General features: G+C 29.4%; 2 protein-coding genes and 1 non-coding gene across 5 annotated transcripts; 1 reads left to right on the top strand and 2 right to left on the bottom strand.

Annotated features, from left to right (window-relative positions):
* Nucleotides 1–2,480: 2,480 nt before the first annotated feature.
* Nucleotides 2,481–2,553, bottom strand: TRNAV-UAC (transfer RNA valine (anticodon UAC)). The gene has a single exon. It is a non-coding gene; the product is annotated as a tRNA-Val (tRNA).
* Nucleotides 2,554–3,314: 761 nt separating this feature from the next.
* On the bottom strand, nucleotides 3,315–11,096 carry LOC138184762 (lamin Dm0). Of its 2 annotated transcripts, XM_069123040.1 has the most exons (9): nucleotides 10,496–11,096; nucleotides 7,328–7,640; nucleotides 6,919–7,211; nucleotides 6,595–6,789; nucleotides 6,248–6,476; nucleotides 5,932–6,153; nucleotides 5,746–5,850; nucleotides 5,142–5,200; nucleotides 3,315–4,122 (listed from the first exon to the last, which is right to left on the bottom strand). In XM_069123040.1, the coding sequence occupies exons 1-8, from the start codon at nucleotides 10,897–10,899 to the stop codon at nucleotides 5,177–5,179; spliced, it is 1,785 nt and encodes a 594-aa protein (XP_068979141.1). In that variant the 5' UTR covers nucleotides 10,900–11,096; the 3' UTR covers nucleotides 3,315–4,122; nucleotides 5,142–5,176. The 2 variants fall into 2 exon arrangements, with proteins under 2 accessions (XP_068979141.1, XP_068979140.1); XM_069123039.1 differs by lacking the exon at nucleotides 5,142–5,200 and having other exon boundaries at nucleotides 10,496–11,095.
* Nucleotides 11,097–12,112: 1,016 nt separating this feature from the next.
* On the top strand, nucleotides 12,113–16,768 carry LOC138184660 (serine-rich adhesin for platelets). Of its 2 annotated transcripts, none has more exons than XM_069122791.1 (8): nucleotides 12,113–13,807; nucleotides 13,879–13,969; nucleotides 14,306–15,348; nucleotides 15,429–15,642; nucleotides 15,711–15,872; nucleotides 15,951–16,239; nucleotides 16,296–16,491; nucleotides 16,555–16,768. In XM_069122791.1, exons 1-8 carry the CDS (start codon nucleotides 12,464–12,466, stop codon nucleotides 16,609–16,611), a joined length of 3,396 nt encoding a protein of 1,131 aa, XP_068978892.1. In that variant the 5' UTR covers nucleotides 12,113–12,463; the 3' UTR covers nucleotides 16,612–16,768. The 2 variants fall into 2 exon arrangements, with proteins under 2 accessions (XP_068978892.1, XP_068978891.1); XM_069122790.1 differs by having other exon boundaries at nucleotides 12,114–13,807; nucleotides 16,569–16,768.
* The last annotated feature ends 717 nt before the right edge of the window (nucleotides 16,769–17,485 follow it).

A 17,485-nucleotide genomic window follows, 5' to 3' on the forward strand; every position in this document is an offset into this window, starting at 1 on the left:
TGGCCTGTATCCTGTAAAATTGCAACAGTAATTTGTAGAAATAAATCCTTTGTATTGAAAACTTGTAACTTACAATATGTAAAATTTCATTAATAATATTAGTTCAGTTGTAAAGGAGAACAGTGACGATAAGTATCCGTGGGCTGAGCTAAGTTATGTAGTTGAGAACGATAACGAAGTTTTTGAAATTAGGTAGTGGATAACAAAGTGGAACAACATATTTAGAAGCTAGACTCACGAGATGAGATAAATATCGTTAGTACTGAATTAGCAGCTGCACAAGCAGGGAAACACCAATGTAGACAAAGATCAAAATAATTTCGCTGTCCGCTCCCAAAAGTGATATCTTTCGATCAGATATTTTTGTTTAATAATAAAGCTACTTGATCGAGATAAGAAACGTTAAACGACATTCGTCGATAACGTGAATTCTTACAAGTATTCAAACAAGTGATTAACCTGTGAGATTACGATCAAACTCACACACAGTAGCATTCGGACGGATCAAACAATATAATAGTAAAATTGTCTTTTCACAAGTTCTTTCTTCTCGGCAACGTGGAAACAATGTAACGTTTCATCGCGCGGATTCGCGTCTGAAAAGACGCGAAGCACGGAAGCGAGAGCCACGTGAATCAAAGTACGCCTCGCACAAAGATAGGAGTTGTTGAAGAACACTAGAGATCGAAGATGGCCCAAAGTATTCTCGCAACACTCGATCCAATTTCCTACTTCGTCGTGTAATTACCAAGCGAATAATCAAGTTACCAAGCAGTTGTCTGCTTCGAAGACAAACGACAGAGCACCAATTCCACATCTCCGCTTCTATAGGCGCGAAAACAAACGCGTGTTAACGTGAACGACTTCCAATACTTCCAAGACTTTCAGGAGTTCTAGAGCGTCGAATCATATTCCAAGTGGCTGGAATTCTGATAATCTCAGAGAACGTGGAATCGTCTCAAAACTGAGAGTCGAATGCCTGTCACTAATTATAATTAGTCGTAATTTTGTACTTTTTGAAATGTCATCGCTTAAATGTCACTGACGGAAAGAGTCGATGCGATATCAATCGCGTTATATACACACGGTACATGAAATGAGAAATTTAATGGAACGTGGGCATCGCATGAGCATCGACGATCCGTATCGTCACGTGCAGTTGAATCTTTGATGATCACGTCGATTTCGCGATTCTCTGCAAGACGAGACGAAAAAGAACGAGAGAAGAAGGAAGAAGAAACGCGATCGTTCAAAGACGCATCGATGTCCACGCTACTCTCCGTCCTGTCATCCTGTCGTTCTGTATTGGGTCTCTATAAAACACCGGCTGAAAAAGGAGCGCTGAATAGCCGAAGCCCGACTAAAAACCGGATTTGCTCTCGTTATACGATGCCAAAAAAACGAAGCAGTTGACTGCAACACGGTGCAGGTGAATTGCCAGATTTCTAGAACGGAAACAGTGAATGAAGAAACGAAAAGAAACGAAAGAAACACACTCAGTTCATCCCATCGTGCAAACACAAACGCATGACAGGGCAAACGCCAGCCGAATATACCAATTTTGATTTCCGGTTCCGTGATTCCCTCCATTTCTTCTCCCTTCGTTTAACTGGATTTTAAATGTCAGGTGTGATAATTAACTATAAACGAAGCGTAGATAAGCCGTACAAAAGGAATACGATGACAACTTAATGATAGGAAATGAGGAGCACACTGGGATACGCGGGTCATGACGCATATTAATATCTTTCTAAGATAAGAGCTGCAATATGTGGCCAACGGATGATGTTACGTTCGCGGCTGGACCTCGTGATAGTAAGAAATCAATCGCAGAACAGAGAACGTCGTAGTTTTTCATCCATAGAAGTTTAAGAATTTCGAGTTAAAAAGTTTCAGTGTCGCGTTGATGAATTGAGCTTTTCATAACGCTCGGATTTAAAGAATTTATTACGGTAAGAACTGAATTATATTTGAAAGTCTTTACACGGTGTTTTGATGTTTTAACTGAAACCAGGTACCTGGTTTTGCCCATACTTTCTATATACAGTGTAAAAAACATAATTTAGCCTTCATTCCTGTTTGCTATCATTGAAAGAAAATGTTATATTTCTTTCTTTATATATTTTGAGACGAACTCTTCATTCGTTCCAAGCCATAAGACGAGTGGATACATTGCATTATAATGTAATATATTATGTTGTACGTGTTAAGGAGGGCTACGATACCCTTATTTGTAATTGTTGTTCAATAATGATTAATATGATTTTTGTCTATATTTATGAAGATTATATATATATATATTTCTCTCTTTAATGGACAGTATTTTGGAATTGTGATAAGGGTTGTATTAGAATAAAGTAGGTACAAAAGAAGATAATGTGTTTTCTACCCTTTGCTGTTTACAACTATTATTGATTGGCGTTTTTTAAGCATATTTATTAATTGTAAAACGAAGATATTAAAAAAAAATAGGATAAGTGTGGTTCCGACCGGGATCGAACCGGCGACCTTCTGCGTGTAAAGCAGATGTGATAACCGCTACACCACGGAACCCGCTGATAGCAGTTTTTCGTTAACATGAATCTGCTCCACCATTATTTTACCAATATATTTATATTATATTGTACAAGATCTTTACTTACAAATAACATCTAATATAAAAATTATACAACATTAGAAATTATAACAATCAACTAAGGAATTTTTAATTCAAAATTACTTCCAGTCACCATCAGATGGCAGCACATCACTGGTAAAAAATAGTTCTATAATTGTAACGCCATGGGATTGACTAAGTATAGAATAGACCTGATATTAAATGGGACTTCATGTCTCACATTTTGAACTATCGATCTCGAGAAGAATCACATATCTTAAAACGATCAATATTTTTTGTAAATATTATTGTCAATATTTAAGATTCTCAATATTATTATATATATTAAGAGACCATCTAAAGTCTGGGCGATCAATATATATTGTCAATAGAATGTTGAGAACCTTAAATATTGACAATAATGTTGATCGTCTGAACGCTCCTATAGGTCCTTTGCGATTTGCTACAGTGAATATAAAAATTATCGCATGACATTCTGTAATACCGACCGTTCAGAACTGTGCACGATAAAATAATTAAAATCTTAGTAAAATTATTGAATAAATTGAAAGAACGGATATCATATTATTTTTACTAAATTTTTAACACAAAAAGCAAAATTGAAATTTATTCTATAAGAGAAAAATATAAATTATGTATTGATTAAATTACATAGAATTTAATGACAGATAAGGACTATAAGAAAAGATAATAGGGATATGGTTAATTATAGATTTTTATTACTTGTATAAATGGTATAAAGTCGAATACAATTAACAAAATGATGTTCCGGATGGCAGAGCTGATACATTTTGCAATAAACATAGTTCCATTTTTTTATTTGTCTTATTAATTAATAGAAAACTCAGTATACATATCAGAAAATATTTTCCTGTCAAACGAATTAATCTAAATATTATATACGGCGGGCACCACGCTCCTATTGCATCCGGGTTTGTACTTAAAAATAAATACTACTACCTACTAAGAAAAAAGATCTCTTTCTTTTACATTTAAAAAGGCACGATAACGACTAGGTAGAAATAAATGGTACGCCAAAAATAGTTATTCGCTGAAAAGATTATTCGTGCTTCTTATCCAATAAAGCAGCAACTCTGATATAACAGACAAATAAGTTTTGTATGAAGTGCAAATATGTAAATGCAATAATCGTTTCAATCTCCATGAAACTTTTCATTAAGTTTGATTTAACATTATATTACAGAATATTTTCTCATATGTAGTACATATCTCTATAAATATAAAGTACTAACATGTGTCGTGAATTCTGTTTTTAATCTCTTCTTTATTGTTTTCTTAAGCAAAATATATCATTCGAAACTTTATATGAATTCTTTATATTAATGAAACTTCTGAGATTTGATTTCTAAACCAAATTCTCTCAAGTGCTTTTTCTGTGTACCTTTTTTTAAGCAATTTTAAAAACGTGCTGTTAGAATTCTTGAGATTATATTGTGGACTTATTTTCACATAAGGCGACAAAATTCTTCTCCTTGAGGATCACCCTGAAACAAAAAAAGAATCATATTTATGTAGACAAAAATATTATGATTGGATACCTGAATTAAAATTGGTTCGCTCGATGAATCCAACTGGCATGATATGATTATATTATGTCATTATATATATTATTCGACAATTATTAGTTACAGAATCTTAAGCCAATATTAATGAATGTTAATTTTTTATGAAGAAATTTATGAGAGAAATAAATATTGTACGTTTATTCTTACATGCGTGTAAAGATATACACACGTGCATATATTAAAAATATACACGCACATAATATTTACTTTATTGGTAAGAAATATATAATTATTTTATTACTGACGCAGGCAATTTGTATATTTTAATGGAACCTTTTATTCTGTAAATTAAATTTAACGAATGATATATATGTACTTTTGAAACAATGAAATCGTTTGATGAATATTTCCATCAACTGATTTCACTTAGTTAATACCAAACTTTTCTGGAAAAATGTTAAAATAATGTTTATGCATGCATCACATCGGCGAAATTTTCTAATAAGCCTCTATAAATACAAATGAAAAATAATTTTTTTTATTTTTATATATAAAAAAAGATGTTGATTCGTATAAATTTCAACCAATTCAATAAGTAAATATAACAGCAATAAAGTGATGGACTATATGTTAATAACTTTTTAGTACTTTAACGGTTTAATTGATATAAGTATCAATAAGTAAGAATACCAATAGTATTGTGTTAATAACAATATCGATGATAATGAAAAATGTTGAACAATAACTGTATATTTATATGTATAATGAGCTTGTTTAAATATATATCTTAAAGACAATGTGGTTAACTAATGAGATGTTTATATTTTAACCAAAAATTACATTATATTCTTAACACTCATGATGTTTTAGTTAAGCGTGAGCATGAAAATAAAGTGCTGTGAAGAAGAAAACACAAAGCAAATAATTTCTTTTACTTAAAGCGCGAATGACATTGATCATCGACGACTATTTTAACGTTCGATAAGTAGAAAACTTACATAAATTGACCCATCAGAACCGTTCGCTCGCCCACTTAATATGGGTAGAGATATCTTCTCTATGGAATAAGAAGATTCGTTGATGATACATATCCCGATTTTATTTTATATTTAAAGTATTAAATCTAACAATAAAATCAATTTAAAGAAAACTTAAAGAAACTTTGTATAAGAATTTTATAAAAATAAATGACAAGAAAATTAGAATGTTTTATAGCCACATTGTCTTCTTTAACTAAATACAATTACAAAAAAGAAACAATTTTTCGAAATAATAAGATCATTAATTATTTTGTAATTGGTTTTTAAGTTTTCATTGCAACTATGGACATTGATACAGTAACAATTTTTAAAGGTCGTATTTATGATATTTCTCACTTATATTTTCAATGTTCTTATTAATATCATTACTGAGTAAAATAGTATTAAAATATTTTTAAAAACATATAACGCTAATACTTATTCCTAAATAATAAAATAAACCTTTTAAGATTTGGTTTAGCTGTGAATAAAAAAAAGAATAAGCCGAATTAAGATCGACTATCATAATGTGTATAATTCTATAACCTCTATCTTAATATTATATCTGCATATTTATACATACCTGTTGATGGTGAAGTTCTTCCGAAGGTCGAAAACCCAAGTTTTCCCTATGTCGGGATAGAGATGTAGACAACTGTTGTCTTTTGCACTCTGAAGTAGCTATTTCCTATTCGAACAATAAAATATTGAAGATATTCTTTACATTCATTGAATAACACAATAGTAACAAAATGTAAGAAATACTCACTTCGCCATCATTGTTAAGAAGTGTAGTTGTCATAACATCTGATGTAAACCATTTTTGGCCTTTCATAACAATATTTGATGGTGGTTCATGGGTGGCACCAATATCAGCAGACCACACCATTACAGTTGCACCTGCTTCTAATTTTGCAGTACGATGGAACTTAAATACTGTTTCCAGAGAACCAGCTTTACGAATAATTTGCCAACCACTAAGTGCTATTTCCTATAAAAAATAAAAATAAATTGAAAACATTAAATGTAGTATGATAGAATTATTGAACATGCTGAAATACTTTATTCAGTGCTAAATATCTTACTTTATTGCCTTTATTGGTGAGTTTGACAAATCGTCCTTGAGGATCAGCTTCTGTAATTTCTATGTCCCCTCTAGATGTTCCAGATACACTATAATCAGTACTACTACGTTCTTCACTTTCCTCTAACAAAGTGCGTTTTCGTTTTCCACTTCTTAATGGCGTATGTCGTGAAGGAGTAGTCCTACCACTAGATGCTGTTGAACTTGACTGTACAGGCATGATGTTTAATCTGTAAATAAATAAATATGAAATATTTACAAAATTCATTTTCATTTAATGCTTGTAACTACATTGTATTATAATATATAAAAGTTATAAATATTTTTATAGAACATTAACTGTACTACCTGGCTTCTTCAGATTCCAAAAGTTTTCGATATGCTGCAATTTCCAAATCAAGAGCAACCTTGATATCCATAAGATCTTGATATTCTTGTATTTGTTGAGCCATTTCATCACGTATACGTGCTAGCTCTGCTTCCAAAGATGCTACATTTTCTGCGTGACGGGCCTTCTCATTTTCACGTAAATTTTCTAAATCCCTGTATTTAAATTTGTACAATAAATTTAAATTTATCCTATATTTAAATTATTACAACTTGTACAATAGCTTAAAATACTTAAAATTTATTACATAAAAATATAAATTCAATTAGTTCATAATAAATTACCTTATTCGTGCACTAAAAGCATTATTTGATGCTTCCAATTCATTGATTCTTTGATTAAGTGTATCAATCCTTGTTCTTGTTTGCCTTAATTCCTCAACAGCTAAACTTGCTGCTCCACTGTTACGTTGGGCATGGGCTGCCAAATTTTTAATTTTATTTTCATATAATAATTCAATTTCTTCTCTATTAGCTCGCATCTGAGCTTCATATTGATCTCGTAATTCATGCAAAGATTTTTGCATTTTAGCTTCATATTCCTCAGCAAGACGACCATCTATTTCAGAGATTTCAATCTAGAATAAAATATAGTAAAAATGGACAATCATACAGAAACATTTATACTAAATATAACTATAACTATGTGGTTATTTTCTAAAATGGCACTAACTAAATACCGTCAAATACAAACCTGTCTCTTTGTTCGTGTTTCCGTTAATTCCTGTTGATACATTTGGTCTTTAAAGCTAATATCTTCCTTTAGACTTTGAATATTATTTTCAAGAACAATACGTTGTAGAGTTTCTTCTCCCAGATGTTTACGGGAATCTTCTAATAATGCCTTCAATTTCTCTACTTCCTGTTCTAATTCATTTCTCCTCTCAGTATCCTTTTTACGTTCTGCTTGACACTGATTATATTGTGATTGTAAATCATTATAGCGTGTTTCATATAATAATGAATTTCTTTCAGCAACTTGTAAATCCACTAACTTTTTATCTAATCTGAGAAAACCACACAAAATATTTACAAAATTTATTAGTTAAGAAATATTTAAAATACAGTTATAGATTTTAGATATTTTAATATTATAATATTAATATTTAATATCATAATATAATATATTGAAATATTATAATCTATATATGATAAAATGTATAATATATTATATTTAAATATAATATCTAAAACTTTCATAACTCAACAGTGCAATCTCATGCATTGTTCTCCATTTATGTATTAAAAATATTAAATTTGACATTGTATAATACAAAAAATCTTTTCATATTTCTCTTCTAAGTATGTATATACATAATAAATTCCATGAAAAAATTTTAATCATTTAAGACATTCTGGTAGTCGAAAACAAGAGAGCTTTAGTGTTTCTATTTCAGGCAACGACCCACATCGAGAATTTTATTTTGTACAACGATGTCTCGAAAAGTTTTAATATTTCGTTAGTTTAAAATGTACAGTATATTAGACTCGTAAAATATAATATGTATCAATGTGATATAAAAATGTGATAAATAAAATAAAATGTAGCAAATAAAAAACTAATTCAAATACTCAATTAAAAAATAATAAGTGTATAAAATTGAAAACGATTCCCTGGAATGAAGTAAAATTTACAGGCTACACATATATAAATTTTACCCATGACAAGATTTTACCACAAAAAACGCTAGGTTTCGATCATCATACGAAAACAAGTATTTTACAACTCTATCAATGTCACTTCCCTCACCAAGAAGTATCGTTTTTTATAACTGCTATATAGCCAACATTGACAATGTATGTATACATATATGTTACATATAGTTTCATCATAATGATAACTGTAGTAAATTTTGAAGATCGATAAAAAAATGATTGGGAAAATTAAAAATATTACACATTTCGAATTTTTTAACGACTGGTTTACACTTTACAATACACTTTACAATACAAAATAAAACAAAAAGCTGAATATAAATCCGGACGCTAAAACCCTCAGCAGTCGCGTTCAAAAACATAGTGGAAATATTCCGTTAAACAAAACACAAGCAAATATATACATATGTACTATATTGATATTCCTCAAAATATACTATGTATGTAAACTACAAAGAGTCAAAGCGAATTCAATTCAACCAAAACATTAGTTTTTCATTTTATTACTTGTGTTTATTCATAAAAATATAAACTATTAAATTTTCAATATTTCATAATATTAAATATATGTTTACAATAAATCTAAAGACATTTCTACATACTATATGTATATACATACATACTTTTATTCGTTTCTATCTTTTAGCCTGTTAAACAAAGTAATATGTATTTCCCGCTTCTCGTTTCTCGTTTTACTTGTATTTTTATCGATTGCTCAAACGCTTGCTCGAAAGGAGGTCAATGTTTTTAGTCGAGGTTATACATGCGGTTGAAGATGACATCACCGCCGCATAGTAAACGTGACACAATCGCTCGTAGTAACGTCACGTTTCAAGTTAGTTAGGCACACCCAAATATTCCGAAAATTTTATAACGAATTTTATCAATGGAACATCATTCTCTTGAAAATTTTATTCAACTACGTTCTGGCGATATATATTTCGGAAAAATAAACATAAGGAATTGATATTCGATTTTAAAGAATACTATAGATAAACTTCGTGGTATATTTTCTTTAGATTAGAATGTAACAATTAGGAAAAGGGAAAAGTAAACAAACGTACAAATTCTTTTCACAGATATATATCTATACCCATATTTTGATAAAACTATACAAATGCTATAAATGAATTTTTATTGCATTAACATAATCTAAAAATCCCATTTATGTTTGATGTTCCTTAGATATTTAGACTAGTTATAGTAATCAACATCGATAGCGTCATTTGACTTATAGTGAAGCACACTTAAAGTGAAGTGCATAATACATGTAATAAAAAAATGTAACTAAACAATTTGTATCAATAAATGTATACAATGGCTTAACTCTGAATTAAGTTAAGAGTCATTAAATTAACATTGAACCAATGTATAAAGCATTTGCATATCATTACACATGTTTACCCTTCATTAATGTATACAAGCAAATGTAGGAGTAATAAAAATTCTAACATGCAAATGTTGAAGTATAATGTACGTCTATATATCGAAATACATTTTTTAAGTATAAAAATAGACAATTATAAAATATATTACTTCCTGATATCCTTGTATTTAATTCTAATAATTTTTTAAACATGTATTATCTTCTTTTAATTCCACATATTTTATTTACAAATATACTTTATTTTGTTATTAGAAAACAAAATTTTTTTCTTAAGTATCAATATTAATTTTATCATTTTCTTCGGCAAACACATTCAAATATTGTTACATTTTTAATTGGTGATATGAAATTTATAAATAACATTGAAATCAGATAGAAAATATATCTAATGAACCGTATGTAAACAACCCTTACAGAATCAACCATTTATTTTTATAAATTTCGGAAATATTTATTGCAAAACAATAATACTATTTGCAAAAATATATTATCAACTATAAATATAAGTATACCTTTATCATAACTTTCCAAATGATCACCTACATCTATACCCCAAATTTTCCGATATTTTTGTAAATAACGCGTAATAAAATGCAAATTATATACAATATATACATAAAATATAAACGCAAATCAAACGGTTTCGAGCTCGTAAACATAGCGGGAATATAAGCTAAAACATGAGACATGCTGGTTACAAGAAATCGTAAATTTTATAATCGCCTCGGCCTCGTCCCTTTGAAATCAGGCTTGCATCGATTCATACGTATTTCCGAGACGCATTATCACTCGACCAGAATAAAACTAAATGTGACTTACGTGGACTTGAGCTCCTCATTATTATCCCATAACCGTTTGGTATCAATCTCTAGTTTCGCTCGTTCTCTCGCAGTGTCATCCAATAGTTTCCTTGCATCGGACAATTCATGCTCGTACATAGATTTTATATTAGATACTTCGCGGGTGATAGTCTCCTGGGTCGTCTGTACCTCCCGCGTAAGTCTCGAATTCTCGGTTTCCAAATGTCGTACTTTGTCAATGTAGCAAGCCAACCGATCATTTAGATTCTGTAAATCTTGCTTTTCCTGAAGACGTGAATAACGGGTCGGACTCAAAGGACTCCCTGGCCGCTGGCCGATCGGCGTTGATGTGCTGAATTGTGACGACTGCACGTTGCCACTCGAACTCGCCGCTGTGCTCTTCTTCGTTGCCTTCGTTGACATTTTGTTTCACAATAAATCAATTTTTTTATTGCACTATCACTCGCCCTGACACTATCAAATCATCAATTTGGTGCACAATAACACCGTGTCCGTGAAAGACGCTTTCAGCGAATTTAAAAAACTACCGAAGCCCAAATCCTCTTGCCTCGGTCAACGGAAGAACTGTTTAGCGGTGACGCCAACATTAACGAAGCAACCTCCTTATGTGCATCTTTATATTGCGTTAGTAAACGCAACGGAGCAAAGCGATAGGTTACGTCCGAGTATACACAACGCTGGCTAGCCAATAGCGTGTCATTTCCTTCTAAGTCCCCGCCAATAGCGGAACGTTTAACCACTAGTGAAACGCATCGACAATTTTTGACATTTACTAGAAAACCTGTATAAAAAGAAGGGAAATATAAAAGTTTTGATTTTATATATATGTATAATAAAACTTGCTGGTATTTAAATAAATTGCCAGATTTTAAATTTAGTTTTTTATACAGAGGTTATGTAAAATTTAAATATATATAAAAATAGTAATATAAATTAGAAGTTCTTATTATAATTTTATACATTAGATATTATTGCTAAATCATTTTTGTTGTTTTACAATGTAGATTCTCCTATATCTGAATAAATATTTCAAGGATACCATAACGAGTTGTTTATTATCCGGTAATCTTGAATTACATAAGTAGAGATAATATAAATAAATAGTTTCTATAAACAGTTCACGATGCTCATAAATTTCATACATTTATACTCATATATTTAGAATTCAATGTTAATTTAAAGAAAAGATATCATATATCCATATTATAATATTTTGCATACTTTAATGTGATAATAATAATCTATTTTACTCATATGATTTAATACTGTAGGAAATCAAGAACGGTAATGAGTTTCCACACAACTTCTGATTTCTGATAGTAAGATCTGTGACGTATAACGGCGACTGAAATGTGAATATGCTTGTAGTAGTAGGGAATGGTAATACATATATGAAAATATAACAATATAACTTTTAAGCATGTGCTTCTTCTATAATTTTTATGACCTAGAAATTAAGTTTCTATGCTAGAATAATTTTTTAACTTCTTAATAGTTTATGCATATATTTATTTTTGTTTCTTAAATTATCTTGAAATACGTTATAAATAACTTCCGTTTAGCATTTAGTTTTTAAATATCCACTAGGGGGCAGTAGAGTAGAAACTTTTAAATTGTCTGTAATAGCAACTGTAAGTATCTAGACTTAGACGTTAGTATCTCCGAATACGTGAATATTATACAAAAAATAAACAATTTATATTTAAGGTGGTATTCATATAACATAAATGATTTTTAAATATCAATGATCAAAGTGAAATTTAATATACATCAAGAAATTATGTATTTGTTGAGAAACAATTCACATATTTACAGATTGTGACAACGATGTTTGCAAATAATAATAATAATAATATGTATCATAAAATTTCGTTACGATTTTAGGAACATTTAATTGGTATGACAACATTGTAATATCATTATTGGAAGTGAAGATCTCAAACGTCGTAAACAGAAAAACGTGAATATGTGTGATCTTATAGATTTAGATAGCCCTGACAAAAAGGGTTCATTAAGTTCAAGACTTGCATCGCCTTTAATACCAGCTCCTGCAGATATTATATGCAATAACTATAATACTCGAATGAACGAAACAAGTTCTCTAATGATAGGAAAACGTGATAGTTTAGAAAATAATCCGTTTGATATGGTGCTACATAAAACTACGGAATATATTCAGAAAAAGGATGATCCTTTTGAAATAACTTTAGAAAAAGCATTGAAAGTAAAATGCAAAAAGAATACTTATTTAAGATCAGGTTCCTTTGATTTACCAGATAGTCGTGTTTCTAAGAAGAAAAATAGACAAAAGTTAAAACTGAATAAAACATTAGATGAGTTTTTAATTAATGGCAAATTAAATCTAGACAATGCAGAAGCTAATAAAATAACTAGTAAAAGTATAATTGTTAATTCAGGTAATACTAATATATTAAGCAATAATTTTAAATCAGATAATGTTATACCTACCATTAATGTTCAAGATCTTGATTTATCCATCTTGAATCAATCTGTGATGAATGATACATTATTTGAAGAAAACAGTGAATCAAATAAAAATGAAATAAAATCTATTTTACAAAAAGAAATGTTAGTTCCTAATGCAACTTTGAAAATTGCAAAATCTAGGCGTTCTTTTTCACAAGGAGGAACATCTCCAAAGAGATCAGAATGTCTACATCAAATATCACTATCTGCATCATTAAGAACTAATTCTAATAGTGCAAGTAACATCTCTTCCTTAAATTCGCTTGACATGCTAAATGAAGGATTTTTAAAAAGTGATAGTGGAAGTTCTATATCTTCAAATTTGTCAAATATTTCTTCTATACCTAAATTAAATTCTGTTTCCTCAACTATTAGTTCACCACTAATGTTATCAAATGGAACTATGAATCGAACATTCCTAGAAAGCTGTTCGTCAGAAAGATCAGGAAATACAAAATTAACTGAAGGTGAAGATCATAATAAGGAAAGAGAATCTGCATTATCACCAACAAAGAATTTAGAGATTTCTGTAGCAAATGTATCAACAAGATCCTCATTGTCTGATTTAACAGATCGATTTAATAAACTTAAAGCAAGATTATCAGGGATTCACATTCCTCAAAATTGTACCAGTAGTAAAGATGAACTCACATATAATTCTCCCAGTGATATAAAAGAATGTACAACTGTAACTGAAAAAAATGAAATGTGTGATATAAATAATAAATTAATAGATGTTGATGTTTTCACACCAGACAGTAATTGTAGCAATGAACACTATAAAAGTACTATTTCAGATACATCGTCAGATTCTGTATTCCTTGTAAGTTTCCTAATTTATATATAAAAAATTATTTGTCAAAAAACATTTCTTGGTTCATTTTTACTTTACAGGAAGGAAATAAGATTAATAAATCAATACTTCAGGAAGCAAAACTTCTTGCAAAAACTTTTGAAGAATTGGCCATAAAAACCAGTTCGGGCTGTAAGTTCTTATTACATTCAATATTTTTTAAATACATATAATAAGTACCATATCGATGTTGCTTATCAAAAATCTAATTCTCATTAACTTCTTTGGATAATGTTGATCTAATAAAATTTTAATACCAGAAAATGTAGCAAGAGTATATAATAAAAGAGATCAATAATTAAGCCTTAAATAACTAAAACAAAAAAATATAAAAGAAAATATAAAAATGATCAGTACTAGAATATATTTTTAAAATAAGCAAAATTGATACTTAAATGTATACATAGTTTAAATATACATTTGCAACAATAATTTAAAATGATATGTATTTTGCATTTTATTGTTTAGCAAACATTGATGATCTCATTACAAGCAATCCTTCATGGACATTAGAGTTGTTACCAGCATTTGATGATGAAACTTCAGAAAATTTAATTGAATTGCCTGTATCTCCTGATGGAGCTGGTTCAAAATCAAAAAATATAAAAGTTACAGAGAATAAAGATAATGAGTTATATAAAGATAGAAAAGACGAATTTAGTAATAAAATAAAAAAAGATGTGGAAGATTTAGAAATGGAACTTGTTGAACCAATATCAATGGAAAAACGTACTACAGCAGTAACACTTTTACTAGACCTTAAAAAATTAATCAGAACAGAAAAGAATATAGAAGCAAATAAATTATTGGAAAATTTGGAGAAAGTTTTAGGTATTAATTGTGAGAACAATACCGAATTATTAACTACTTATTTTAACACAACCAATAATTTATCAAAGAGTCCACCAAAATCAAGTAGTAATTTGGAAGTAATTAAAAATGTGACAGAAAATAATATGGAATATAGTAAAGAAGGTAATTTGACTGGTGATTCAACAGAAAGTATTAAAGAATCAGTATTCTTTGAAGACATTAATGTAAATGATGTAAATACGAGTAAATGTATTGATAATCAAAAGTACTTAAATAATATAAATAATAAACTAAAATGTGAAACTTCAGGAATCGAAATAAATATTGAAAACATAAACAAAGAAAAAGATAAAAATGAATTTAGTGCTCAAGAAATACCTGAAAACGATTCTTCTTGTAAAGAGAAAAATAACAGTCCATTGAACGAAAAAGTGGTAATCGAACTGCTTGCAAACATAGGAAAATTAATATGTAGACAGACTGAAGAACATCCAACTTTGAATATACTTAAAAATTTAGAAAAGGTATTGAATGTTGCTTCCAATAATTGTAATATTGATAAAGATACAAAAAGTAAGAATGATTATATAGAAATTCAACAAACTCCAAAAAAATCAAAACTAAAATCTGAAAATGAGAAGCAGTCATCACTTCTATCGAAATCGGTTAATAGATTGAGTTTAAACTTAGGATCAAAAGTAAGCATAATACTATAAAAAATTGCAAAATTTTAATAAATTGCCTAATAAATTAATATAGATAATGATGTCTATTTTAGAAGCAAACAATTAGTAAAAATTTTATTAGAAGAAGTGTATCTGTATCTCAAACACCACCAGTTAAGACTCAATCAGGTTCATTAATATCTACCAATAAAGATACATCTCAATTGAAGGAAGTAACAAAACGTTTTCCTAGTGATCCTGGGTTTGTTAGCCCAGTATTGAATAAAAAAGTCATTATAAATAACAATAAAAATCAATTACCAAGAGGTAATTTTTTGTTTTTATAAAATTGACAAGAAAAATATTTAAGATAATTAATTTATATCTCCTTTTAGATACACAAACTAAAACGGGAGCAACCTTAGATCTACAGAAAGAAAAAACTTCGATGATATGTACAGTTAAAAATAGATTGAAGAAGAAGATAGACATTGATATAATAAATAAAAAGGGACCAATGAAAGCTATTCTTCCTATAGGAAATATGCAAAAAAGAGGTATATTGTTAAATAAATAAAAAAATTATATTTCTATTTTTCCTTATTATACTAATATTTTATTTGGCTTTTTTGCAGAAAATATTAATAAAAAAATAACTTCATCTATTGGAAGTACAACACCACCTCATAAGATAATTAGTAGTACACCTAATTCCACAACCAACGGACTTCAATCAGTAAAAAAATCGCGATCTTCAAAACCGGTAGCTTCATCAACTCCAGATACTGAACATTCTAAAACGCGAAAAGTACAATCGCATGTAGCTAACAGCCCAAAAAAACGTAACTTTTCTTGTGACATTTCACCAGTAACTACACGTGTAAATGCCAGTAATAAGAGTGGGCTAAATAATAGTCCAAGAAGGTATGTTGAACTTATATCTGAAAACTTAGAACAATAAAAAGTAATTTATTTTTTAGAAGTAATAAATTACCATCTCCAAAGAAAACGACACCTAAACGACGACCAACAGAATCTGGTATTCCAAAAGCACAAACACCTCCTATAAGCAAACGATTACATTCTTCATTTGAGGTCAAAAATGGAAACAATATCCAGCGAAGTCCGTTAAGGGATAGTAACAAACTTATCCATAAAGTAAAGCCGACCAATTTGGTATGTACAAAATCGTATCTTAATAATAATCATCCATATTTGTAAATAATAATTAAATTATAATATTTTTTTAACAGATCTCAAAACTTCAGCGGCACAGTTTTACAAGTACAAATGTGATGGACAAAGAAAACAGCTATATTTAATTTATAAAATTCCTTTATAATTGATAATGGTTGTATTGTTAAACATACATAAAGCTTTTTACAACGTGTGTATTGTTTACATTTACATTTTTTTTTACAGTGTTTTACAATAAAATATTTGAAACACGAAACAATTACCATTTTCCTTCTTTCATTTCTCCATTTACTACTATGGGGCATATTTGTTAGTCTAACGTAAAAAGTTATAATCTATATTTTCTTATACAAAATATATCTAATATTGTATCGTACGTTATTTTGCTCATTAAGCATTCGTATTTTCATAATCAACAGTTTATATACTTTTCTCGATACTTTTGTTACCTTCGAAAAGTCCAATTCTACGCGTTTCAAACGGAGCCTGGTATCAAAAGCTTCTACAAAAATAAGCATATTTAAATTGTGCCACGTGCAACATATCTTAAAATTTGCTTATGATCTGTTGCGTCAGATCCGTCGATCTGAAAGCAGGCTCAAAAGGGAGCTACTCGGCCGGGAACGAGGATAGCAGCGCTCGGGAATGGCCGATACGTCACGGTCGTTTCTAAAATCACAGACACAGTAACGTACCACACGTAAATCATAGAAAAAATTTTCTTCCAAGACATACTTTTATTTCAATTGAAATTTACAAAAAATACATTATGCTTTAAACTCATATATAATAAATTATCGCTTAATTCTGCGTAATATATCATACCGTACTAAATATTTAGCAAAATATGAAAAAAAGTAGTTATTAAGAGTAAAATTCCTAAAATCTTTTTTCTGTGAATATCTATCAATATTTTTCAAAAAACTATGTTTTACTAAATAAATTACTTCAATAAGAAGGTGACAAAATTACG

This window comes from Bombus flavifrons, chromosome 11 (genome assembly GCF_040668555.2).
Source record: "Bombus flavifrons isolate JBK064 chromosome 11, iyBomFlav1_principal, whole genome shotgun sequence".
NCBI classification, from domain to species: domain Eukaryota; kingdom Metazoa; phylum Arthropoda; class Insecta; order Hymenoptera; family Apidae; genus Bombus; species Bombus flavifrons.

Coding starts and splice junctions, on each gene's coding strand:
- LOC138184762 (XM_069123039.1), bottom strand. CDS start 10,899: ATGTCAACGAAGGCAACGAAGAAGAGCACAGCGGCGAGTTCGAGTGGC. Junction 6,790..6,918: donor GCTTTTAGTGCACGAATAAG/GTAATTTATTAT, acceptor ATTTAAATACAG/GGATTTAGAAAATTTACGTG. Junction 6,477..6,594: donor TTGGAATCTGAAGAAGCCAG/GTAGTACAGTTA, acceptor ATTTATTTACAG/ATTAAACATCATGCCTGTAC.
- LOC138184660 (XM_069122790.1), top strand. CDS start 12,464: ATGTGTGATCTTATAGATTTAGATAGCCCTGACAAAAAGGGTTCATTA. Junction 13,970..14,305: donor CATAAAAACCAGTTCGGGCT/GTAAGTTCTTAT, acceptor TTTATTGTTTAG/CAAACATTGATGATCTCATT. Junction 15,643..15,710: donor TAAAAATCAATTACCAAGAG/GTAATTTTTTGT, acceptor ATCTCCTTTTAG/ATACACAAACTAAAACGGGA.